This window comes from Pelmatolapia mariae, linkage group LG16_19 (genome assembly GCF_036321145.2).
Source record: "Pelmatolapia mariae isolate MD_Pm_ZW linkage group LG16_19, Pm_UMD_F_2, whole genome shotgun sequence".
In the NCBI taxonomy this organism is placed as follows: domain Eukaryota; kingdom Metazoa; phylum Chordata; class Actinopteri; order Cichliformes; family Cichlidae; genus Pelmatolapia; species Pelmatolapia mariae.
Window position 1 is genome coordinate 16560034 of NC_086241.1, and position 27481 is coordinate 16587514.

General features: G+C 39.5%; 1 protein-coding gene across 1 annotated transcript; it reads left to right on the plus strand.

Annotated features, from left to right (window-relative positions):
• map3k20a (mitogen-activated protein kinase kinase kinase 20a) lies at window positions 1-27481 on the plus strand. The gene is made up of 20 exons (XM_063498288.1): window positions 1-88; window positions 1550-1739; window positions 3957-4044; window positions 7830-7931; window positions 9455-9520; window positions 9612-9640; window positions 10609-10746; window positions 14571-14657; window positions 15543-15617; window positions 15694-15800; window positions 17826-17961; window positions 23274-23318; window positions 23413-23443; window positions 23551-23690; window positions 23797-23859; window positions 23947-24036; window positions 25895-26011; window positions 26146-26220; window positions 26322-26472; window positions 26559-27481. Exons 2-20 carry the CDS (start codon window positions 1581-1583, stop codon window positions 27272-27274), a joined length of 2415 nt encoding a protein of 804 aa, XP_063354358.1. The 5' UTR covers window positions 1-88; window positions 1550-1580; the 3' UTR covers window positions 27275-27481.

Consider the following 27481-nt stretch of genomic DNA (forward strand, 5'->3'; position numbering starts at 1 on the left):
CTTTCTTTCACAAAGTTTGTCTTGTGCCCGGTGCTACCTGCGTGGAGGAACAGCCGCTCCGGAGCGCCAGCCTTCACACTGAATGTCGGTATGTGTGTTTCGATAATGTTCACCAGTTATCCAATTAGTCTCAATGAGCAGTTTCGACATAGGCTCACTGTCCAGCAGATTAAATATAATGCGAGTCTTGTTTGATATTAAACACACATTCGTGCAGATGTGTTGATGCAGGCTGTTGAGTGTGACGTGGTGCATTAATATAAGACTGTTATAAACATGTAATAATAACAAAGTAATACCGCTTTAACTTTACTCCTAATGTTGCTCATACTGTATCTAGTTGTTGTTGAATGTTTTGAGCGGTGATTTAACCCTCACACATGTATTATCTGCTTCTCATACACAGCATAGTAACTGAGTAGGGGTTAGATTGGTTAAGATTGTAACATCTGCATATAACCACACTTTTAGCTGTGAAGATGTGACACAAAAGCTGACCTCGCTGTCTCAGTGATTAATTCATCATTTAGTTGAGATTACAGTGACTACCTGTGGTTTGACATATGGCTGTCAGGCCTTATTGTTGCGGCGCTTGCAGTCGTGTTTGCTATTAAGTGAGAAACTGGCAGCAATGACTGCAGGAGTACTCCCGTATCCCTGTAACCCTGGCTTCTTGAGTGGTCAGACAATACTTGGGGGGCTGGTCCACTGAGCAAATTGCTGCCAGGCTAAGTATAGCATGAATACAAGTAAATCAGCAGAGAGCAATGGCTCCCCTCTGTGACAATGGTGGCATTTCCCGTTGTGATGGATAGTAATCCCAATGAGGACCCAGGTAACAGCCTTTTAAAAGCCGTAATTGCTCAGCTGTAAATGGGAAACCTATGAACAATAGCAATGCTATAATTTCCTGTAATGATGGAATTATTTCTTTACAAGATGCTTTTATGTCGCTACAGACAAACAAAAGGATATGATAATAAATCTGTGTGGTGTCCGGTTTGGAAGCATTATACCACTAACCCTGGCTTACACACACATCATCATGTTTGGCCTCAACACAAGCAAGAAGAGCTCATCTTTTTTGTTAAATAGAGAAAGAGAATATGTGGATCTCTCAAGGTGTTTTTGTCTTGAAACAAAAGCAGCTTTTATTGTCAAAATTGTATGATCTCCCAGCTTGTTGTCCTACTTGAGCCAAACCTGCTGGAGTAATCTGCGACTTTAGCTGCATGATCCCAGCATACCAGACATGCCTTTGTCCTTATACAAGCAGAGTCTGGACCCTGAGCCCATTGCTTACTGGTACTGATGAAGAGGACTGTATGTGTAAAAGTGGAAGAGACAGGGGATGGTAGTTTAAAATGAGCGATATCACCCTGCTATGCTCAATCAACCAATGGCAAAGCAGCCTCAAACCTGCAGCCACACTCACAAATGGTGTCTGACAGTGAAGCTTCGCTTTGTTGGATTAAGTTTGTTTTACCACAGAGGATTTTGTTGTGAACCCAGCTTCCTTCCTTTCCCGTAATCCCCCTTGCTCTTTTAGGAGCTGACTTGGAACTGAGTGCCATTATGAGATGATGTCTCCCAGCTCGTCTTTCGTGCAAGTCAGGTTCGATGACATCCACTTCTTCGAAAACTGTGGTGGCGGCAGCTTCGGAAGTGTGTACCGGGCCAAGTGGATTTCCCAGGACAAAGAGGTGGCGGTGAAAAAACTGCTCAAGATTGAAAATGAGGTAAGAGTCTTAATTACCTGGATCTTTTTTTTTTTCATATATTTTTAATTGTCAGCGTAGTAATCATTTTAATTGCTATCCCATTTAGCGAGATCTGGTGACTTTTGTACCCATCACTCATGGTCATTATACTCCCCCTCTCTGAGCAGTGTGCTGCGAAAGAAACATTATTGCCAAATGAAAGAATGTATTTGGCCCAATTACAGCAAAGGCTGCTCCTGAAGTCTCTTTGAAAGCACAGGCCCATTGTCTTAAAGACAAAACAGAATTATCTTTGAAATCTTTTCAGGGAAATCGTATTATGTGTGTCGGCCTGTGATCGGATGTTCAGAAAATTGTTCATTGTTTCTTTTATGAAATTGTAAAAGATCACAGATATCCATTCAACTTCACTCAAGTGTTGGGGAGATGATTGTTCAATGGGAATAATAATGTAATCCTTTCACATTGAACCAGATGTTCCTTTAATTATAGTGTTTGGTTACGAGTAAATGAGATCGTTTTATCAGGTTTCTGTTCATTCAAAAAAAAAAAGAAAAAAAGTTACACATTAACCTTTCTGGGCCACGATTATGCATTGATACGTCTTTGTATATGCTCCAGAAGACTCCATAGGACCAAGAATCTTTGAGAAAAACTCATTGGCGTCCAGTCAGGGTTTGAGAGCCATGCCACTGAGTTCTGTAAAAGTCTGAAAAAGTCTGCTTTGACTTTTCCTGTTGGGGCATCAGGATAACCAGCAAGTTCTCATTTCTGCTTTTTATTAAATTCTTTTTTATGAATTCACAAATGGTGACTCCTTCAATGATCCACTTTAAGTTAACTGGGTTCTAAATGGATTGCAGTAAATCTTATACAAGCACTCATGTCTGGGTTAGGGTGGTGGAGCTTTTATAATCAATTTGAGGAAGTATTCTATGCAGTTATCAGGTCATAATTTTAACTTTTATACTTTGGGATACTTTGTGGTTTGGTGCTAATAACAGTCATGTGAAAAAGAAAGTTCTCACAGGACTCTGTGCAGTCCTTTGAATAACCAAGCATTAATTCCATAGGAATTAAGAGGTTAAACAGCAGCCAAATGCACGTAACAAAATGATCATCAGCAAGTGTGATCAACTCTATAAAGTTAGAAGTTTTGACAGTTTGCTTGTTCGGGGCATTCAGGGATATGCCACAATCTTTCCAGGACCAGATGTCCCAGTGAAATTACCCCGAAGTCAGATCATGCAATGCTCTGACAAAAAGCAAAAAACCCAAGAGCTGCATTTCAGACTTTACAGACCACAGTTAGCATGTTAAATCTCAAAGTTCGTGAAAGCATAATTGCAAAAAGTCTGAACAAATATGTCTTTCTGGAAGGATCGTCGGGAGAAAGCTTCTTTTGTCTAAAAAAGAACATGGTAGCACAGCTTAGGCTTGTACGGTTGTATCTGAACAAACCACAAGACTTCTGGGACTATTTTTGACAGAGAAGATGTTTGGTAAGGTTACATACGTATGATGAACTAGAGTATATGAGCATGAACACCTCATACCAACTGTCATGCATGGTAGTGGGAGGGGTGATTTTTTAGGTTTGGTTTGCAGCTACAGGAAATGAGCACCTTGAAGTCACTGAGTTGATCTTGAACTTCTCTGAATACCAAAGTATTCTAGAGTCAAACGTCAATAAAGTTGGGCCATGCAGCAGGACAACAGCAAAGGAAAGAATGAAGGTGTTGCAATGTCCAAGTCAAAGTCCAAACCTCAACAGCAGATTTGTCAGGAAGTGTGGTGATATGAAAGACTGATGAAGTCATACAGAAAGTGATTATTTTAAGCTATTGCTCTGAAAGTTGGTTCTGCAAGGTATTTCATCATGAGGTGTAGTAATCAAATAGCTTGTTCTTAAAAGATTGTAGTTATCTGTAGCATAGTAAATTTGCTATAAGGAAAGTATACTCAGTGCATGCACGCTATGTGCAATTCTGCTAAGTATGTACATGCTGAATAGAGTGTGAATGTTGTCATTTCCTGAGACTTAAATGAACCTTTGGTAAAGGTGATTTAAAAATAAAATATTACTTCACACACACTGAAATCATGTGTGTACTAAATTATAGATCCAGACTTCATTTATTTAAACTGTAATGCAAATAAGGCTTCTATTTTCTCTTCTATTCTCATGAAAATTCCAAATGGTCTTATCTTCTTGTGTGTGTGTTCACTGGTCAGGCTGAAATCCTCAGCGTCCTCAGCCACCGCAACATCATCCAGTTTTACGGTGCGATTGTCGAGGCTCCCAACTATGGAATTGTCACCGGTAAGTTTATAAATAATGATGCATATTTACAGCAAAGAAACCTCAGTGAAAAACAGCGTACAACAGAGCCACCAGAAAACATCATGATAGAAAAGGCAGCAGCCAAATCTGTTCGCACCAGTTGCTCAATGGAGCAGAAGTTTCTATGGAAGTGTGAGTGAATGCCAGAGGCCTCAGGAAGTGCACACATTCATACAGTAGTTGTGTGAGCCTGTTTTCAGTTTTTGTCTAGGTCAAAGACTGAAAAGAATAAAGCCTCAAATGCTTGTGTAGCTGTGAACTGTTGTAAACAAGGGGCCCATCATGCTCGCATCTATCAGGGAATCCTGCAGAAGTCATTTAAATCGAGCCCCAGCTCAAAAATGTGTTTAACATATTGTTCGACCTTCACTGCAGAATGGTGTATATGGAGTTTGACTGTTAAATGTGCCTAATGGTGTCGCTCAGTATCGGTAGAAAGGATGCTATTATAGGCTCGTAATGTAGTTACTCATTCTATATTAAAGATTAAACTTCGCTTTGCTTCTAGTGGCGAACTGACACCTAGAGTTTCGGTTTCATTGTGCTACTATGAAAAAAAATGTCCATGACATTCAGGAACTGCTGCATGTTTGGAAATCCTGGTTCTTCCCTTCATCCATCATCTTTCTAATATGTTGTCCTTGCTTTGACAGCTCACTATCTGTTTACGAAACAGTAAAAAAAAAGAATGAATGAATGAGTGAAACACCCTGACTCACAACAAACATAAGGCATCAAATATAAGATCTTTGTTCTTCTGAAGAGGAAAAATGATAAAGCAGTAGTTTACATGAGTCTCCACTAAATACTTAAAATTGCTTTGAAAGTAAAGCAATGCACTTTTTTTCTCTCTCTATAAAACATGGCTCTATTTAATAAGTGTGCGGCATTACAAACAAGTAGGAGAGACATGCTAACAGATTGTGGTTTTCTGTATTTACCTTTATGCAAATGTTTTACAAGGGTGTTGCATTTCCTCTGCAGTTTGTAGATAAACTGGTAGCATACTCACAGTTAAACAATATCTAATAATGAAAACATGTCAGAGAGATTCATGATAATCTTTGTTGTCCTGGAAATGAAATTGAATCTTTAGCCATGGCTGAAGACCAGGCCAACTAATATTATGATATAAAAGGAAAGTTAGGAAAAATAAAATAATACAACAATAAAAATTATTTTACAAAAAGTAAAAAAAAAAAAATTCAAAGTGATTATTTTTATGTGAGGTTGTATGAAGTTAAATCCGAAGTGGTAGAAATGTATTTGAGAGGATTTACACTTTATGTTCACACTTTTAACATTTGTTGACATATGAGAGAACAAGAGGTAGTTAAATGAACAAAAGATAAAAATAAAACAGTAAAACAAAATTATTCTTGATCAACTTCAACTGAAAAATAGATCCATCATTGTCAGCACCGGAAACAATTGTTCTTTAGAGGCTACATTTTATTGTGGAGTACCTCAGGGTTCCATTGTGGGTCCCATCTTGTTTTCTCTGTACATGTTTCCCCAGTGTCGAATGACCCATAAAAATAACACAATATCGCCTTTCGGTCTTATGCTGACGATACTCAACTGTACCCCACATGCTTTGAATACATTGTTACATGAACTGGATGGCACAGAATGTCCATGAATGAGGTTAAAACAGAAGTTTTAAACAGGACAACGCTTCTGTTTAAAACAGAAGCGTTGTCCTGTTTTTTGTAAAGTTTTTATGTCTTTCTTTTTTCAATGTCAAGCCACATGCTAAAAATTTGGGTATCTTTAAGTTTGACAACAGCTTTTTACATCTCCAGCTTTTTCTTTCTCAGAGAGATCTTGAGATTGTCGTTCACGCACTCATTTCTACTACTACCTTAGTTCTGCTGGACACTGAGGACTTTCTCAAAGCAATCAGAAAGGAAAGCAAATTTCTTTAAACAGCTTAGATTAGTTCATGCGAATTGAATCTCTTTCGCCCATGCAAAACCTTCCTGTCATTAACTGCTGCTAGCCACTTTCCACCGTCCCTTATTTACAAGGGATTGCCACAGCAGGTAGCTTTGCATGTTTGATGTGGCAAAATCTTTGTCCTGGATTCCCTTCCTGATGAAAATCCAGGATCGAACCGGGATCTTTTGTGTGTTAGGTGAAGGTGTAATCTACTACACTATGGAGTCAGTAAAATGTTATTACTTAAATTATTTTGTGTAGCACAGTTATGTAAGGCCAAGTCCATACTTTCAGTGTAATTATTTATCTGTAGACATTATCTAAGTGTTCTAAGTGTCTCTCTTATAAAAGTGTAGAAAGACCTTTGATATTCTTAAAGAGGTGCTCTTTCACACAAGGATATTTGGCTGCATAAGAAAGAAAACTGAGATGATTATGAAAAGAGTAATCAGGCCTAACCACATTTTGTAAAATGTTATTCATTTGCCATTTTCTATGTAATAGTGGTAAAAAAAAAAAAAAAAAGCACAAAAGAATCAGAAATCAAATCAAAGTTTAGTGGAAAAACGATCAGTGCACTCTACTCCTTTGCAGCCTTGGTTGTACTTCAGAGCTCCAAGAGGGAAGGTTTTGTTGTCAAGGAGTAGGTTGTGGTCTCTATTTAATAAGGCAGAATGTAATTAGCAGCAGATAGAGGGAAAAAAACGTTTGCCGTGCTCACATTCATCATCTCTGTTATGACTGTGTTGACACACAGCATCAGTTCCCTCTTTCTCGCAGCCACTATCTACAACCTATCTGAGAAACCTGATTGTCTCTGTTGACCTGCAGGAGTTTAACAATAACTGCCGTCACTCAGTGGCTTCATAAACCTGATGAATTATAGGAGAGTATTGTTTCAGGGTTAAAGTACATTTGCCAGTTACAGTCATTTTAAGGCGTTTTTTTTTTTCCTTCCACTGATTAAGACTGCCGTGACACTACGCTAAACTGAAAGTGCATTTTACATTGAAGCTGGCACAGATTATCTAAGGAATGTGGATGGGTGCAAAGTACAGAAGGAGACATGTATTCGCAGATGATCTAGCTGCATGATGTCTCACACATGAGTTTGCTTGTCCATTTTCATTCAGGTTTTGCTGTATCAAAGTCAAAAAACAAACAAAAAAGGGTCAACAGGAAACTCTGGCTCATAATAATAATAAAAGTCCTCGGTGTATTTTATGGTTGTTAATTATGTTCCTATCTCGGTGCTTGTGCATGTTTACAGTATTGTGTTGGGATATGATGGGGTTATTGCGCACAAATGGAGGGTCCCTGCTGTTTAGCTGGTGCTTGTTTATCTCTGTTGAAGGACTTTACTTCACAAGATTGCCTCTGTCTACACATAGTAAAGCTTAAAGTTTATGTTCCTGTTTCAACCATCTTTGATTCATCATAGTTGTCTTTTAGTGTCGTCAGCGGTCTTGTGAAGGAGATTTTGCAAAAGTCCACATAATTTGCAAGTTTCATACATTTCTAATGGCCCATTAGAAATGCACGAATCCTTTGACAACAGAGCACGAGCAACTTTGTGTTGTAGAAGTTTAACAGCCATGTCCGGCGGGAACAAGAGAGCTCTTTATGACTGGTGCTCACCCACAGCGTCAAGCCGTAGCAATCTAGCAAGTCACTATGAGTGGTGTGACCGAATATCCAACTTGTTTTAGCATAACACTTTCGCATACTGCACTCATATGCATGCTGTAAAACCCGTTTTGCCACTGTAACATCATTCATTTTTATTCATTAAGCAGCAGTATAAAGTTTTCATGTTTCCTCAGAATATGCAAGCGGCGGCTCACTCTATGATTACCTGTCCAGTGATGTCAGTGAGGAGATGGACATGGGGCAGATCATGACATGGGCTGCAGAGATCGCCAAAGGTAAACTTCAGATGTATCTTATTAGTAAATAACAGCTGAAATGTTGTGAGATTGATTTATGAACTTAAAAGCTTAATCCTTACTTAAGGACGGTAGTAAATGTTTTTATTTCATTTTATTTTATTTATTTGACAGTTATTAAAAAAAATGGAGTTAGCGCCATAGAATTTCTGGCCAATTCTTAGAAATGCAGCTTATAGAATAAAATGAGGTATATTAAAAAATAAAGAGACACGCAATTTAACACCAAAAGTAATAAAATGAATACTGATATTAGAAGTTTTTTCTTAGCTTGTTATATGTTAACCAGCCATACAGTAAATAGATCTACTGCATTAGCAGCAGTCTTGCAGTTCAGTTTTGTAGTGATCTGCTTGAGCTGTGTAGTCATCCTTCATGGAAATATAAAGAAAATGAGTCAACAAGGCTGCAGGTTGCTCAAAAGAGCTCCATGCCTCATTGCTCATTGCTGATATACAACAGGCATGTGACATTGTCATTTAAAGCATGCATTATCTTCTCATCAGAGCAACTACAACTCTAATTTCCCCAAAATTTGTGATGCTGTGTAAAATGTAAATAAAAACAGAATGCAGTGGTTTGCAAATCTCATAAACACATATTTTATTCAGGATGGAACAAAGAAAACACCGGATGTTTAAACAGAAAATGTGCCATTTTAAGGAAAGTATTAGCTCATTTTGTATTTCATGTCAGAAACACGTCACAGAACAGTTGGGACAGAGCCATGTTTACTACTCTGCACTATCCTCTCTTTCTTTAACAACACTCTGTAAACATCTGGGGACTGAGGAGACCAGCTGCTGGATTTTTCCAAGAGGAGCGTTGTCCTGTTTTTGACTGATATTAGGTTCTTGCTGCTCGACAGTCCTGGCTCTCATCGTGTCGTATTTTTTAATTTCATGATGTGGCAGATATTTTAGTTGGGGAAAAGTGTGGACTTCAGCAAACGGGCTTTTCTCTATGAAGCCATACTGCTGTAATAGCTGCAGTATGCCTTTTAGTATTGTATATACAAGACGTAATTGGGTGAGAGCATATGTTGCTCTAAAACCTGTATATATCTTTCAGCATTGATGGTTCTTGTCCAGATGTGCAAGCTGTCAATTTCATAGGCGGCAGTGCACAACCACACCATCAGAGATGAAGGTTTTTAGACTAGGCACTGACATTCCTTCTCATCTTTAGTCATCTTCAGTTTTGTTTTCCAAAAATAAATTTTTAATTTCAAATTTGGATTTATCTGACCACAGAACAGTTTTCCACTTTGCCTCAGTCCATTTTAAATGCCCTTTGACCTAAAAAAAGACGGTAGTGTTAATGTTAATGTAGTTCTCCCTGAAGTCATGAAAATCTAAATATGGTTTCATGAGATTTGTATATCTTTCCCCTTTTTATTTACGTTTTACACAGTGTCCCAGTGCTCGTGTTATTAGGATTGTAGTTTCCAAATGAGTTTTTAGTAATGTTCCTCTGAAAATTTGTCTTTACTTCTGCTTCAGGAATGCACTATTTACATTCAGAAGCTCCTGTTAAGGTGATCCACAGGGACCTGAAGTCCAGGAATGGTAACTGACCATGACATGAGTTTACCAAATTTAATTTCTTAAATATTTTAAATAAACATCTGCATTTACTGACTTTTTGTTTCTCTTTCAGTTGTTTTATCTGCAGAGAAAGTTCTCAAAGTAAGCCTTTTTATATAACCTATGGACTGAAACCTAATCTCAGATGATCATAAAATAATTGGAAATAATCCGAATTCTGTAATCATAAAATCTGGTTTCCTAGCCACCTTGAAACACCTCCAGGCACTTTTTAGGACAGAAACATTATTCAAACAAACTTTGATGAGGTGGAAAAAAAGTGTTTACAATGTTGAATTTGTCTTAAATTTAAGTTTTAAAAGCTTTTCCTGACTGAGAAATTGTACCTTGTTGCTGTGGCTCTGTTGCATAGATTTGAATTCAGGATTCTTGGAGTGCCATGTCTCACTGCTACATACTCAACCTGCTCTTTGATGTGATGGCCCTGTTAGCTAAGGATTCACATTCTATTCAGTGTTTAAAGAAATATAAGCATGAAATCCTCATTTGATATTTTCAGCAGTATACGGACACAAGAGGGCAGTGACTAACTTGGCATGTTCAAGAAATCAGGGACAGTGTTATGGTGTTTCTCGTCATAGGTGGATTAGATTGAGAGAAAGGAGAGCCTCTTTGCTGATCTGCTGCTGACCGGTGACCAGTTCTTCTCTGATAAGACTTAGATAGATAGACACAAAACCAAAGTTGGTAGTAATTGTGTTGGTACAGTATGTGATTGCTTTAAGAGTCCTGCAAAGTACATCCACCTGTAAATCTGCTGAAACCTTATGTTATATATGTCAGTGCTTTGAGGCTTTTTCTGTATCATAGAGACAAATTTTCATATGTGCTGCATTTAATTTGCCCGTGACTTCACAGTGACTGAAACATACGATGACTCCAGGAATAATTATATGATTACAGTGCTGTAGATTTGTTGCATCAGCAGCAGGTGAATCTAAATCTGCATGCTGCTATGATTGCTATATTTTAAGTGTGACACAAGGTTTATGAATGACAGGTTACTCTGGATACCCAAATAAACATTAATATTATTATTATTTCTACAGATCTGTGATTTTGGGGCATCTAAGTTTGTCACCCACACAACGCACATGTCCTTAGTGGGTACGTTTCCCTGGATGGCTCCGGAGGTGATCCAGAGCCTGCCTGTATCTGAGACCTGTGACACCTTCTCCTATGGAGTAGTAAGTGGCAAAATGAACCTGAGTTGAAACACACACACACACAAATTGTAGAAAATGCTGATTTCAACTAATTTAATTACATAACATTTTCCCTTGTAGTTTTGTTACATAAGTACAGTGTAAAATGCTGAATTTAATGGAACCTGGTGAAATTAAATATACTTGAGTGTTATATCACTTTATACAGAGCACATTTTCCTTAATGACTAATTATTTGAATAAATAAACCATCATTGCTTCATATTTATGGAGGGTGAAGATTTTTTTTATTGCATTTTCATAAATCTGATGTTTACTTTTTGTCCTCAGGGCAACATAAAGATCTTTAGGAGTGTCATAAAAACATCGTGTATGAATTAGCTCATTTGGACACAAAATATACCATCTGTTTCCTGTTGTGTTTTATGATATAAATATAGTTATGCACGCTTTAAACATCTAAACAATTTCATAATAATATACTTCTTCTATCTCAGTACCAAAAATGTTTGGCATCTTAGCCCTTTGATTTTTATTTTTTATATTTCAGTTAAAAAAAATGGAATAGTTTTGTCTGGTTTTCTTTAGTCTGAGTTTTGCCGTTTTAAATCTAAGCCCCGTGAAGCTGGAGCTGGTGCCATTTTTCTGTATAGTTACCATTTATTCGCCTCTATTCTAAGGTTAATAGAAAAGTCTTAGTGTTCGTGTCCCTTTGCCCTCCCTTAACACATAACCTCCTCTGAGTTAATACAGTTAAAGTTTATCACTTGCAGTCTCTGACTGTTTGAACAGACCTGCTTTCTCCTCCTGTCCTGCTCACTTAGCACCTAGCCTCTCTCATACAGAGCAGCATAGTCATTCAGAGGACAATTTACTTACTTCTACACTAAAATCAGCTTCCTGCCTGGGTTTAACAAGAAAAGAGCGGTTGGGTAATAGCAACACATTTATCCACAAGTATTTCTTCAGAGATCCTAGAGGTTTGGAGTGTCATTATTAATCCTGAGCTGACTCATTCCTTTTGATGTGTCACGAAAGACGTCAGACTGAACGTAACGCTAACATTGCACGCAAACAATTTGTGTTGCAGTAATGGTGTTACGTCTTTTTAATGCGACCTTCTTGTATTTGTTGAGTGCTGCCTGTGTGTTTGTAGCTTGTCTCAACCTGTTATGTGGCCACTTCTTCTCAGTGTGACGAGTTTAGATCATAAACCTGTTTTTGTCCAGGAACTGGTAACTCCAAATGGTATCATAGTGAAAGATGCAATAAGCTTCTTATAAGAACCACAGACCAAACAGATAAATTTACTGAACATGAGCGATTTTTGGCAAACTAAACTTTTTAGGAGCTACCATGAGTGATTCTACAGATGCTGGAGGATTACTTTTTTTTATCATGAAATAACAGCAATGGGTTTTGGTGATGAGTTGATACTCCCAGAAACACAAAACACTGTAGACTCATGGACTGACGCCTGTTTCTGAAAAGTGAAACAAATGAGGAAGTGTTGATTCCAGAAAGTTTATTCACTTCATCCAGATGTTTCTTCCGTGGAAGAAACACTCATCCAAGTGACTTCTTCCATCTCAGCCGACTGCAGATTTCCCCGAACTTATAGCAAGTTCAGTTGCATAAGGATCAGTTTATAAGGTTGGGGGAATTTGCTCTCAGCTGAGACGCAAGAAGTCACTTGGATAAGTGATGAAATGTTTTCTCACATCAACAGCGTTGCATCCAGGTAAAATGGATCAACTTTCTGGGATTGAAAAAGTACTTTAAACCTGCATTCTTGCTGGGTGACTCCTGTGGTTGCAAAAAGAAGTGTGATTTTATAGAAGACTTTGGTCAAATAACTACTTCTTCCTTACTTTTATGACCTATGGTGGGGAAAAAGACACTTTCTCAATGAGTTTGTGGTCTCATTCACCAGTTAAAGGATTTACTAAATTCTGGTCCCCATTTGAGTCAAAAAGGATTATGAAGAAGGTTGTGCTTCATACTGGGCCTGCTTTTGGTACATAATTCAAATCCATCTCTCACTCAACACTAACAGAGTCAGCCTAACAGAGAAGTTGGGATATCTCTAATGAGTGATGCCACAGTGGCTATATCCATTTTTTTTGTGAACTACTGGCAAGTGGGCAGTGTGGAGACCTAAGTTTGTGAATGCAAGAATGAGGCGATGTAGGATCTTCAAATTGATACCATAGTAGGAGCTACTAAAAATCTCGGACGAGTTACAATCTCGGTGACCTTGACCTCAAGGTCAGAGGTTAAGTTTTCTGAAAATCAAGGCCACGTAGGATTTTGAAATTTATACCATAGGTGTGTCTACCAGGAGGCTGTGGGGTATTTTCCTCGTATATTTATGTACTGTATGATTATATTTTATAAAGAATAAATGTAAAGAAAATAACAAATAGCAGTACTCTTTCAAAGACATGAATAATTAGACAGTATATCAAAACTGATGACAGCTCTAGGCAGAATCAGTGCTTAAAGGATGCCATTGTGGACACGTATAACAGAGGTCCTTCACAACAGAAGTCACTTAGAGTTTGCAGAAAGTTTCTTTTTGCTTTTTTTTTTCCAAATCTGTAAAGTTGAGTAAGAATCCATTGGCTCATAGAGCAGGTCAAGGCCATTTCATTGGAGCTTTGTACCGCCTGCTAGATTTCTGTTATTTCTCATTCAGTCTTGTGGTAAATAATATAATCAAAACCACTGAAAATGTGTTCATTATTGTACCTCAAAGATCACAGAAGTGAATAATTCACCAGGAAGTGCAGCTAAAAGCCTGAGGTCAAGAAGTTGGAGCCAATTTATGTTATTTTTTCTTTTTTTTTTTCTCTTTTTTTTAGAGGAAACATATGATTGGCAGGCTTTTTATTTCAGTCTAAAAATAAGATTTTATCAAATAGAACGAACGCAGTCGACCAAATAGCACTAAAATCTCTCAAGAGGAAAAAAACAAAAAACAAAATCAGGCAACCGGTCCCATTGATGTTTTTCATTTGAACATTTCTTCTCTCTGCTTAAGTGGAAAAAAACAGCATTTGCGACCTTTGCAGGATTACAGCCTCTTAGAAACTTAGTGTCGAGAGTAATTTGGAAGTAGTTTCACTATGGAATCGCTTATCGGTTGCCCCAAAGTTGTTTTGAAAGTTGCTTTCACTCTTATACAAGAGTGAGTCACTCTGGTAAAATTCAAACGCATTAATTAAAATTATTTTTCCTTGGATCTATGCAGGATTTTACAATCTGCCGTTGGTAAAATTACCTCAGCAGGCGTGAGTTTCTCCCTCAGACGCCTGCACGTTCATCTGATTTCTGTAGTCAAATACATACATGTAATTAGACACAGCTGTCAAGAAGCATACATTTAGGAATGTGGTATACATATACAGTGTTACTCTTTGATGTTTGAAAGCGGCGCTCCTCCACCTTTTCATTATGTGGTTTTTAAGATGTTGACACAGGTGATTATTTCTGACACTAGTGAAGCCCAGCTGAAAAGAAGCTGACTTATGAAGGGAGTACTTCAGCGGCCCAACAGCATTTAAATCATACGTGATTCTTTTTCGATGTTTTTAATGTTTCGTGTGGTCTCCAAGGGAAATGCATAAATGTTTTTAGTGTTTTATTTGTATGCTATGAATACACATGCTATATAAACAGACAGTATTGATATATTTATGATATTTCGGTGTAATCCAACCATGTGGTGAAGGATAACAGCAGCAGATCCATGCTTATCACGGCTCATGTGTACATTCACACATGTAGTGTGCTGTTGTGTAATTTTATAACACTGTTACCTGACTCTTTACCTTCTGCGACAGGTGCTTTGGGAAATGCTCACCCGTGAGATACCATTCAAAGGCCTGGAAGGCTTACAAGTGGCCTGGCTTGTGGTTGAGAAGAATGAGGTATTTTACTGCATGATTACATGAATGCAATTCTGAAGTGAGGAGTGAAACTGCCATATAAAAATATATAAATAAATAAATGAAAAAGTAAATACATGACTTACCGAATAAATCAATAATCCACTAATTACACCAGAATAATATTAGAAGTTTCATTAATTTATAACGTTATACTTGTTTTAATTTCCTCTTGTGTTTAATTACCTTTGCATCAATAACCGTTTTCCAAATTATAAAAAACAAAAAGTTCAACCTTGATGTATGCTAAACTGAAACGCACTTTTATTCAGAGTATTAACAACAACAACAAGTAATAATCAACACGTAAATAATCATTACTGGGCTTAATTTTTGGCTAGATTAGCTAAGCGCCTCTGGATTTCGGGGACCCCTGTTTGCGACAGTGGGTGCAGGCTTTTAGATGCGTTTTCCCTCCTTTGGTGGGTGTCGGAAGCATTAGGTCAGCGGCGACTTGTACCCTACAGTATTCAGGCAGTGCACACACTGAATCAGCTGCAATTGGTGGAACATTTTGGCAGTATAAAAGGGTGTTTTGCCATATTTTGTCAGGACTGAATGCAGGCCTGGCCACTGCTGTGAGGAGCAAGGCATGATGGAGATTAGGCAGTAGGTGAAAATTCACATAATGATGCAAGGTGTACTCAATAAAATGGTCACAAGTGTATTTATGTGTATCTTTATTTTTTGATTATGGCAGTTGTGATCCTTCACATAGAGCAATAATTAAATGCTTGACAAACAGGAGACCCTTTAGGACAAAGACAATCTAACAGACACAAGAATGGTATTGAGCTTCTTATCTAAGTTAGCATATTAAGGTTCCTTTAAAGCTGTTCTTTCTTCTGCCTGTGTGTGTGTTTTTAGAGGCTAACCATCCCCAGTGGCTGTCCTTCCAGCTTTGCTGAGCTCATGAAAAAGTGTTGGGCAACAGAACCAAAAGTAAGTTGCACAAGCATGCAAATATGAAGCAGATATATGAATTATATACACTGCTAATGGTTTTATGTTCATTTAGGAGCGACCAATGTTCAAGCAGATCCTCTCCACTTTAGAGTCCATGTCTAATGACAGCCAGCTTCCTCAACAGTGCAACTCTTTCCTTCACAACAAGGCTGAATGGAGGTAATGTGATCAGCTATTCTTCAAACCTTGTAAATGTATTTATAACTGTCTTTTTTTCGCCGGTATACTGCCTCAGTGTAGGGAGATGTGCGACTGTTTTCAAAGAATGATGTGGAAATGTAGCTGACGGGGGCCGTGAAACACAAAAAAGGACTTGAGATCATGCATATAGATCTTTAATAATCACACTGATAGCTACATAAAGACATAAAAACCCCCCAAAGAATCATCCATCTGGATATACTTCCTCTCTTTACCCATAAGACCCTAAAAATAATCACCATCTTTTTCAAGTAGAAGTGTTTAATTGGCCTGTATGAGCAGCTGGAGGTTTGGTGATGTTCGGCACAGCCTGAGTCTCAGCTGTTACTTTATTCTCTGTCTGCCTCTCCCCGGGCCTTGTCTGCGCTTGGAGTTTTTTTTCCCCAGAAGTTGTGTTGGTGTTATTGTGTCCAGGCAGCCATCTGCAGGTGGAGCAGGTTGAAGTAAATCTCTGCTTGAAAACAGAAAGCAACAATGTGTTTTGGCCCAAGAAGTTAGATCCTGCAACATTAGAGGGCTCAAAGTGAAAGATGACACATCCAGTCGTAAAAAAGGGATGTTGAGAAACTTGTTGTACCTGTTTCTAGCTTCCCAGGTATCTGTGTTACCAAGAAAAGCCCAAATAGTTCTATTTTTATAGATGCTATTTTTGACTCTTTCCTTGATAATATTTAACTTAAATTGAAAGATTTTGAGTTTCATTTTAAGGTTCATATTCTTTCCTGTTTTAGCTGTATGGTTACATTTGTCACATTTACATAATGGACCTGAAGTGCTTGTGTAAATTAAAAATGAATGCTTTCTCCTTTCCAAGTACAATAACTTAAAAATACAATAACTTGGCTGCTGGATAATACCAGTATGTAACTGGTGTATGCAGCTGAGATGCGGCGCTGGAAGCTGACACATGTGGTCGATTCCTTCATTGCTAGGATTCATACGCTGATTATTTCGGTTTGAAGTATTTTTTTTCTATAAAAGGTTTTTTATCTGTTTATAATGCTCACGGAACAGGAAGGGTCAGGGCATTGCCAAATGTAGAGGCCTGTCTGTACAGCGGGAGGCCGTAGAGCTCACTATTTGTGAAGGAAGTGGGTGGAGGAACTGGAGGACTGGGAGGAGTAAGTCATGGCCTTCCTGCCTGGGCTGCATTTGTTTATGAAAAGAGTGTGGGAGTTTTAGCGGGCCTGAAGTTCAGCATGGCTTTCTGCGATACATTGCGCAGCCCCACCTGCTGGGCAAAACAAATCCCAACATGCTTTGTCCTGCACTTGGTATTTAAAGTGTCGGGGTAACGCGTAATCACCTCCTGAGTGCAGGGCTTTATTTTGGATTCATTTTAATGTTGTGTCACTGGATGCTGTCCTAAAACTCTCACTGTCTTATTTTGTGGTTATATTCTTTATTTTTCTCACTCTACAAATCCCCTCAAAGACCAAAAGCAACAGTGGAATGATTCTTCTCACAAATTTCACTAAAGTCAGACTGATATATTGAGATTGCCAGTGGATTTCTCTTTTGTTCCCTAAACGTCTTTCTGAAATGTGATTTGTCAATGGAACTCGGAAACCAGAAAACTTCCCATACCTAACAATATTATCCCATGTTTGTGGTTGCTGTGAGTTATACACATATTTAAGAAAAGAAAAAAGAAAACCTGGATTATTATTGAGCCACATGTTACACCTTCGTTTATTCCTTCAAACACATACCTTGTCCTGGTGTCATGAATAGTTTAACTGAATGTAGTCCCAGATCCATTGCATGTTTGATCACTGCTTTACAGAGGTTCGTTAAAAACTACAGGGCAGCTGTTTTTGGAAATTATGTAAGGAGTGAGCTTAGACTGAGTGGTGCAGACTGTAGGGAAGCCAGAAAATAAAGAGATGTGGTTTAAAAAAAGAAAAATGTTGGTTTTGGTCTTTATAAGAAAAATCCAGCCATCCTTAAATGTTAACAGTTTTCTCCTGCTGTATGATGAAGGTTTGAGATTGAAGCTACACTTGAGAGACTTAAGAAGCTGGAGAGAGACCTGAGCACTAAAGAGCAGGAGCTGAAGGAGCGTGAGCGGCGACTAAAGATGTGGGAGCGCAAACTCATCGAACAGTCCAACAGTCCGGTGAGTTCCTCATTATCCCCTCTTCACTTTGGTCCACCTTCACCTTCAGGACAGCCGCTCACTTTGTCAAGTGGTCACAGCAGCAGCACGTCGACTCTGCGCTGTTGTTCAACCTTTTTCTGGGTGAAAGGAAAGCAGTGAAGTTGTGAACATTTGCATCGTGACAATAAAAAATTACTATTAGATTGTAAGCATCCAGCCTCTGACATGACAGTCACAGCTTTAATTCTATTCCCTTTTTTTGCCATGTAGGAAATGGAATCCTAATCCATCCCTAACATCCAATGCAACATGATTTAGGGCTGCAACTAATGATCATTTTTATTACTGACCAAAATCCTATCAGGCCACAGCTCCTCCACCAGGAACTGAGTAGCCAGAATTGGCACACAGGTATATCTGGGGCCCCTGAAGTTTCTCATCTATATTAGATATTAGAACATCATAATGTTGCCAAGCAACCACCTACCAGTGGTCCAGGATGACCCATTTGTTGCATTTATACACCTATACCGCCTTATAAAATTTAAATAATTTCATGATGCTAACATTTCATTTATGTCCACAAAACGCACATTTTCCTTGGTATATTTTAATATCATCATGTTGCTTAGTAACCGCCTACCAACGTTAAAATGACTCAGCATTTATGCACCTCCAGCTTATCCGGGGGAACACCAAGGGGTTCCTAGAACAAGAGAGATAAGCTTTCCAGCTTGTCCTGGGTCTGCCCCCTGCCCCCTGGCCTCCTCCTGTTGGGACATTCCCAGAACATTTCACCCAGGAGGTGCCAAGGAGGCATCCTTGTCAGATACCCGAACCAGATCATCTGGCTCCTTTTGATGTGGAGGAGTAGTGGCTCTACTCTGAGCCCTCCCGGATGGCCGAGCTCTTCACCCTAACTTTAAGAGGGGAGGCAGTATCTGTAATCACGTTCTTTCAGTCACTACCCAGCGCTCGTGACCTTAGGTGAGGGTAGGGAAGTAGCTCGACCGGTAAATATTCCGCTTTTATGCTCAGCTCTCTCGTCACCATGACAGCATCCGCTTCACTGCAGCCGGAGCACCACTGCTTCACACTCGGCTGCAAACTGCTTCAGTGCAAACTGAATGCCACCACCTGATGAAGCCAACAGAACCACATCATCTGCAAAAAGCAGAGACGAGATTCTGAGTCTGCCCAGGTGGAAGCCTTCCACCACTTGGCTACGCCTAGAAATTCTGAAAATTATGATCAGAATCGGTAACAAAGGGCAGTCCTTTGGGGAATCCAACACCCACCAGGAACGAGTCTGACTTATTGCTGGCTATGCGGACCAAGCTCTAGCAACAGTTGTATAAGGATCAAATGGCCTGTAGCAACAGGACACAGTCAAATGCCTTCTCCAAGTCCACAAAACAAATGTAGACTGGTTGGGCAAACTCCAATGCACCCTCAAGTATCCTCAAGAGCATAAAGACCTGGTCCAGTGTTTTTTTGTGAATGATACCTAGTCATTTGTCTTAACCTATATAGGGCCATGCGTCAGAATCATGCACATGTTAGATACCTGTCACTCACACATAGACAACTCACAATTTCTTTAACAAGTCAGTTGAGCCTTTGAATAAACTGCATTAAACGTGCTTCCTTTCTATGTGCTCTGTCATTCTGCTGTGCTGTTAACTTCACTTTAACATTTGGCTTCTTAAATGATTGTATTAAGGGTTCATGCTACATCCAAACGGACAGAATCAACTTTTTGGGGTTTTAGGGTTCACATTGTTGATTTTTCTCATCTACCTTTTTCTTTGTTATTTACTTCTATGTCTCTTGTTTTCTATCCTCTTTTCTTGTCTTTTTCCCCGGTGTCCCTGCTTTTGACGTCGTCCTGCCTCTCAGCTGTTCTTACCTCTAAAGTTAAGTACTAAGTCATGCTTTCAGTCTGTGACGGAGGAGTCAAATAATTCACAGATGTCTTCTCATATCACAACCTCTGGTAATGAGTACGTGAGTCTGCAGTCTGTGATAAAAGACTTTGAGGCTTCCTTGGCTGGCCTGTCCTGCACTCTAACATGCAGGTCAACACGTGAGTCGAGCAACTCCTCCAGGTCTGTGAGCTGTGTCAACATGACAGTGGAAATGGGACACTTCCTGTGGTCTGATGACACTGAATGAACCCTTCAAGTGTTTGGTATTGTTCCACCTGCATCCATCACATAGTGCGATCTCACTTAATACAATGGGGGAAATAATTGATTGAATTTGCATATTTTCTCACTTACAAAGAAATGAACAGTCTCTAATTTATATGGTAGTTTCATTTTAATGGAAAGAGATAGAATATCAATCAAAAATCCATAAAAAAACATATTACGTAAACATTATAAATTGATCTGCATCTAATTGAGTGAAATATTTATTTATCTCCTACAACCCAGAATTCTGGCTCCTATAGATTGGGTGTATGCCCATATGACATGTTGAAAATCAATCAGTCAATGAATTACAGCTACTCCTGATCTCAACTTGTTATGTGTATAAAGCAAACCTGTCCATAGAATCAGTTTCTTGCAGTCCAGCCTCTCCACTGCCATGGGCAAGACCAAAGAGTTTTCAAATATACAAGATTGCAGACCTGCAGAAGGCTGGAAATGCCTATAAGACCATATGCAAGAAGCAAGAAGTGGCGAGAAGGGGACAATTATTGGTGCAAAGAAATATAAAATGACCATCACTTGCCCTCGGTCTGGAGCTCCATGCAAGATCTTGCCCCCTGGAGGATGATCATGAGAAAGCTAGTCTTCAGACTTCAATCCTATAGAAAATCAGCAGAAATTTTGAGTTCCCAAGCAACAGCCAAAAAACCTAAGAGTTTTGAGAGCTTCTGTAAAATCCCTCCCCAGATGTGTGGAAACCTGGTGACTAACCGCAAGAAATGTTACGTGTTTTTCCACCAGGGTACCAAGTCATGTTTTGCTTGGGAAATACTAATAATCAAATACTTATTTTAGTCAATGACATGCAAATCAGTTTATAACTTTTATGTAATTTATTGATTTTTGGTTGAAATTCAGTTTCTCTCCATTAAAATAAAGCTACCATATAAACTAAAAACTGTTCATTTCTTTGTAAGTGAGCAAACTTACAAATTCAGCAGGGGATCAAATAATTACATCCCCCACTGTATATTACTGGTGTTGTGAAAGCACTAATATGAACAGCTTGTTAAGTTACGTTATTAATTATTCGACAATTATTTCATTAATCATAACTTTGTCACACCATAAAAGAGCATTTATTCTGCTTTATAAGCTGTGTTCATGATGTATTTCCACCACATACGGCGCGGGAACTTGGTCACAATTATAGAACATATTTGAAGCCCTCCACCTGTGGATATTATGGATGTAATTTGCCGTATGCCTAATGTTCTGGATGTATAGTGCCATGCTGTGAAGAAAGAGCCATGTGAGCCAGTTGCCTAGAGAAGGCCAGGCTTTTATGATGAAGTGACATTTTGCTGACATTAAGATTGGCCAATTTGTTCTGGTTGTGGTGGAGTGCAGTTGTTGAGACACAGTCTCTTACCAGGATAAGAAAGTACATGTTTTTTCCTCTGAGTGACCCAGGTTCAAAACAGTAGGAGAGGGACTTTGCTGTGTGGCTGTCAGCTTCATTCTCTCATTTTACTTTTGAAAACAGGTTTCTTCCAAAAAAAAGAGAAGAATTTTCAGCCAAAGAATTTACATTTTAGAGCTTAACAAAGTAACATCTTTCTATAGACGCCACGCTGTATTTATCCACACAGAATCACGTCTCAAGAGCTGCTCTTTACAGTACAGAAAATCATATTAGCATTAGTGTTCACTTAGGTATTATGCCTCTTCTGGGGGAAGGACATGCTTCCTTGAGCATAGCCCATTAAATTGTCCCCTTCGCTTGTTATAATCAGTCAGTCTCATGAGGATGTAATCCTCTGTATTCCTCTGTTGTTGCTTGTTAGCTTCTTGCCATGAGCTAATAATCCTGTTCAAACATTGCCTATCCTCTTGTGCCATCAACTCCTAAACATATTGCACTATACATAACAATCAGCATTTTGTGTTTTTCCATGTGAAAACTTCTTATTTCCTTTATTTTCCATTATAATAGTGAAACTTCTTCATCTGATTTATTTTCCTGTTAACAGATGATTTTCTTTTTACTTTCTCCTAATCTGCCTTGGCTCGATTTCATTACCTTCCACATCTGAACAATTAGTGACTAAAAAAACAAATGTTTTGCCATTAAAATGATATTGGTTACATTTCTATAGCTAGTATTAAGAAACTTAATGATAACAGAGCATGGCTTCTAGTGTTTTCATTAAAAAAAGTAAAATATGCATTTTCTACGGCCATTTTTCAATCTTTTGTTGAGACATTAACTACATGCTTCTTTATAAGTATATCCATGGCCTTACTACCCATCATCCACTTAGTCCACATGGGGGCACAATTGTGTGAATTAAACCCAACTCAAAGTCCTTTTCTCCTGCATGTTCCACATATAAATCTTAAAACACAAAGACTGTATCCCCCATTTCAGATTTTTAGATTTAACCACACTTGCCAATGACGTGCCACACAAGCATGGCTGCTCATTTGTGAGATACAATATGGCTTTTGAAAAGTGATGTTAAGTCACTCCAGTGAGACTCTGGCATTGGCTTAGTGTTTCCGAATCTGTTTACTTCTGAACTGCATTACAGGAGGAGGCGGAAAAGCGCTGTAGGGCTGAGTGGCTTTATGAGGCAGCAGCCCGCGCTATAATGTATGCCAGCGACTGTCGACTGAGCCCGGCATTTAGTTCATAATCCGAGCTGTTACAGGATGTCGTGGGAAGAAGACAGTGAATGGGGGATTACTCATTCATTTAGACGTATTTTCTCCAATTTCCCATTGCATTATTTCTGTCATTACACACCAGTCTCATAATCACAATGATGAAATCTTTATTTTGGCTGGCAAGTTTCTGCCTGATTGCATTTAATGAGCAATAAATGATTTTTTTTTCATTCAAATAGATCACATTAGATCAGTCAGATGGGCATTTCTGTTTGATATAGTCCATTACGGCTACATCCAGTCTTCTTAATCACAAAGCACAATAACTGAAAAAGTAATGGTTTCAAAGATGTGGAGAAAAATATGGATATTTTCCATTTTAATAATATTTACTAGAGTCTTGTGAGTTTTACTTTGGAGTTCTGGCCTTTTTTAGATGGACACATGATGTCTATATCCAACCACATTCTGTTGCTTTGGATTAAATTTGTCTTGTCTTTGCAGTTGCTCCCCACGTTGGACATATATACCTGGACAGAGGAGCATGTGGTTGGTATCAGTGTGTTTTTACTTGCAGCCATTTAAATTGTGATACAGTCATGATTGCTATTAAAACTATTATATCATGATTTTCTTCCTTTAGTATTTCTGGATGCAGCAAATATTTGGCGCAGGTTTGTTCATTTACTTTCTAAACAGTTCAGATCATCTTAAATGTTTTCAGTTTCGCATTCTTCATTTTTTCCGCACTTGTTTCAATGTTTGGTTGTGTCTTTGCCAGGAGACAGCGCATGTGACATGCAGCTTTATGCCGATCTGTTTAAAGAAAACCACATCACCGGACGGAGGCTGCTGCTGCTCACAGAAACCGACATGCGGGACATGGGGGTCAAGTCCAAAGGTCACGTCATGCACCTTAAGGCAAGACACGGTTAACCATTAACCGAAAACATTTACGAGATATCGGCAGAGCTCTCTGATATTTGGCTCTGCGGTGAATTCAAAGGGAATTTTCTTCTTTTTCCAGTGTGAGATCGAAAAGCTAACTAATGATTACCTCGGGTTCGTCCACTTCCCGCCACTGCTGAAGGTATCTTCATCCGTTAGACGTGTTACATTTTTATTGTCACGCACCTTTTGGGGCTTATGTTTATGTGCTTTTGTTTTCTTCCCCAAGGATGAACTAGAAAAGGAGGTGGAGCAGAGTAAAACTGTAAATCTGGAGCTGGTGTTTGGGTACCACTGGAAACCAGGAACAGGAAAGTCTGTAAGTTTGTCAGGAAACACATTCAAACACTGACTCCAACATATTTTGCAGCTGTGAGCAAGCGATGAAACCCCAAAAAATAAGAATATCACAAAGAAATGTTGTCTGCTTTGAGCATTTTTGGCATAATTGATACTTTCTAAGGAGATATAGAGACATGCGATTGAATCGGCCCACTACAACTGAAGCTGTTTGTTCTGAGGATTCGTGATGGCGGCTGTTATGCTGACCATTCAAGGCATCACTAGACATGTATTAAACCAGACAAATAAACATTTCAGGCTCAGCCATGTACCACATCCACCTCGACTTGCTCACAGCCCTTTGTTAGGGTCTCAAACTGTGGAGAAAGGGTGGCTCTTCACTTGCTGTTTGAATTTAATCAAAAATAGCCCATTTAGCCAGAAGTCATTTTCTTTTAAAAGGCAAACGTTATTTAATCTTTCAGCTGTTCATTGTCCCATCATAAATAGTCCTCTTTCAGTGTGTTCGGCAGGGCTGAAACGAGCCTGCTAATTGCCTCCCATTTCTTCTGACATGTGGTGGTTTAGTGGGTAGAAAACACAGCAGGGAGAAGGAAACAGGAGGCTGAGAAAATGAGAGCTAATTATTTTCCCCTGCCTGGTGTCAGGTTCCGTGTCAGCCTTGTTTTTACAAACTGGAAGGTTTTTTGCACTAAATAAAACAAACCCGCACTGCATTTTTTTTCTTCGCCCCTCTTTGCTGGCGATGTCATGGAAGCAGCTGCACTTCTCAAAGACAAAATGAGGGCCTGCGATTGTGCGGCCACCATCTGACAGCCACTGAGGGTCCCCTACTAATGAGGATATCACCGTGCAGCCAAGTGAAAGGTGCTGAATTATGTATGAGTTGTCATTAGACGCACTCGGGTCCTAGGCATCATTACCAGACATTGTTTCTGCTGGAGTGATTAGACTAGCATAGACCTGGGAGCCCCGGTGCGACCGTCCAGGCCCGACACCAGGCCAGCGTTGGGCCACTGGTGTGTTTCTGAGCCAGAGGCTTGCTCAAGCTTCCCCCCTTTGAGTCATTTCCAGCCCCCGGGGACGATGAAGGAGAGGGCGAAGGCTCCTCAGACGAGTGTGTTAGTGCCACTCCTCTGATGTCTTTCTCTGTGATCACTACACAATGGATTGGCCTGTGCCATGAACCCTGTGTGGTTAAGCAGTGACCTGTAGCTTCCTGGCAGCTTTTAGGGATTGGCGAAATCATTACGTGCGTCGTCAGCATTCAGTATGCAGAAGAAGAGGGCTGGGGAACCGCTTCGATTTGTGCCTCCCCAGTTTGATGTGTGTCTCTCTGCAGCAGTCCATGAGGAGAAAAAAAAAGGTTTTATCAACTAAAATCAGACAGTTTCCTGCTCCAAAAAATTAATCCTGGATTCTGAAAAAAGCCTAAATGTTTGGAATTTAGAATAGCGGCATGAAAATATTTCCTGCTGATTTTTGTTTCTGTTTCTCTGTTAGAGTAATTTAATGAAATGTGCCGAATTTGAGGTATATTTATGTAGAGAACCTAATTCCATAAAGATCAGTCTTTTAACTTAGGTTTGCATTGATGTAGACATTACATGCAAACTGCATTTTACATGTATACTCTGTCTTTTCTCCCCTTTGGTCTGCTAGCAGTTTATTTTAAAAGTTTTATTTCATACTTATCTGTCTTCACCCACAATGTGAGGCTTTCTGGCCACTGTCATTCAACTACCTGTAGGTTGTGCTGTTGGTTTATATACAAGATTTACCAAGTTCTCCACACAGATGAGTGAAATTAAAAACTTTTACATCTATTGTCACTGAGACCTACATTATCTGACCGGCAATTATTTTATTTCAAGGACTGCAAATGGAAAATGTACATGGAACTCGACGGCGATGAAGTCGCTATAACCTACATCAAAGATGTCATCTTTAACGCCAACAGACAAGACGTTGAAATCCTGCGGATGACTAAGGTGCCGTCAGAAACGCATTTCTGTAACACACCTAATTGTTTTAAATGTTTTGATCGGTGCATTTTAACCTGACGTATTGTGGTGGTTGCAACTGTCTATTTTTTGTTTTTTTCAAATAATGCTATTCAATGCAGCCACCTTTTGTGATGGACAAATGGATCACTGGGCTACAGGAGAACCAGAGAGTGGACTATACGGTCAATTATGAGGTGGGTCATTTTAGCAGCTGCAGTTTGAAAATGCATCACACAGGCAGTCACGCACAATCATGTTTAACAACATACATTAAATATCACTACTTTCACTTCAGAATGATGTCAAGTCTCCCAAGTCCACCAGACACAGCTGCTCGATGACATGGAGCGTCAATGGTGGACGAGACGAGATCAAGACTGTGGAGCTCGTCATTGAAACAGCCCCAGCTAACACAGACTGGAACCTCAAGGACAGATCAAACCGTGGTAAATATTTATTATTTATTCATATAATTTTTTATCAGAAAAAAAAAAATTCTTCATATAGGAGGTGTACGTGTTTTCTGTTTTAGATATTGATCCAAAGTGGATGTACAACGTAAGACAGAAGCAGATGATAGCCCAGAAATCCCAGCCGACGACCGCTGCTCACACTGCCTTCACGAGCTCTGATGCTCGCACTCTGCCTCAGTTCCTGTCTGCACATGAAAGACACGTGTCTTCTTATGCTGCAGCTGTGCGCCGCTCTCCAAACCGCGTCAACTCTTCTCCCTGGGCCGACTCGCGCAGCTCCTCGCCAACTGCCAGCCTGTCGGCCAAACTCTCAACGCTCTATCTGGGGTCAAAGGGCAGCAGTCCCTCCAGCACTACGTCAGAGAGCACCTCAGACAGAGAGCGCCCGCTCAGTGCAGGGGCAGTGCATAACTATCGCAGAAACAGCAACACGGGCAATACATTTACTGTGGGTGGGGTGCAGGGTTGGGGTAATACAGGGAGTAGTAGTAGAGGTGGACATGCTCATAATAAAGGTGGCAAAACCCCCCGACATCCATGGAGACCGCCGTCCAACAGTTACAGTGCCAGACCACAGAGCCGCACACCATCGATACCGGGTTTATTGTCTGTGACACAAAATGCCAGTGAGGAAAAGGAGGGGGGCAAAAGCAGTGACGGAGGGTGGATCAAAGTGGAGCGTCATAAGAGATTACCACGGCAGGACAATAAACAAGTCAGAGGTCGACCGAGGAGAGGGGGCAGGGGAGGGCGCGGTGGTGGTGGAAGAACTTAATGTAGACCACACAAGAACTGAACATGTTACACACTGAAAAGGTTTTACACATGGATTATGTCTGCTCACATGACATAATAATTAGTAACTGGGATTTGTATTTAAAAAAAATGAGCTTATTTGTAAACGTATTTTTAAAAACGACAGTGTAGTCTGTGATTTTTGCAGATGACATTCAAAACCGTGGTTCGCATTGAAAATATGCTA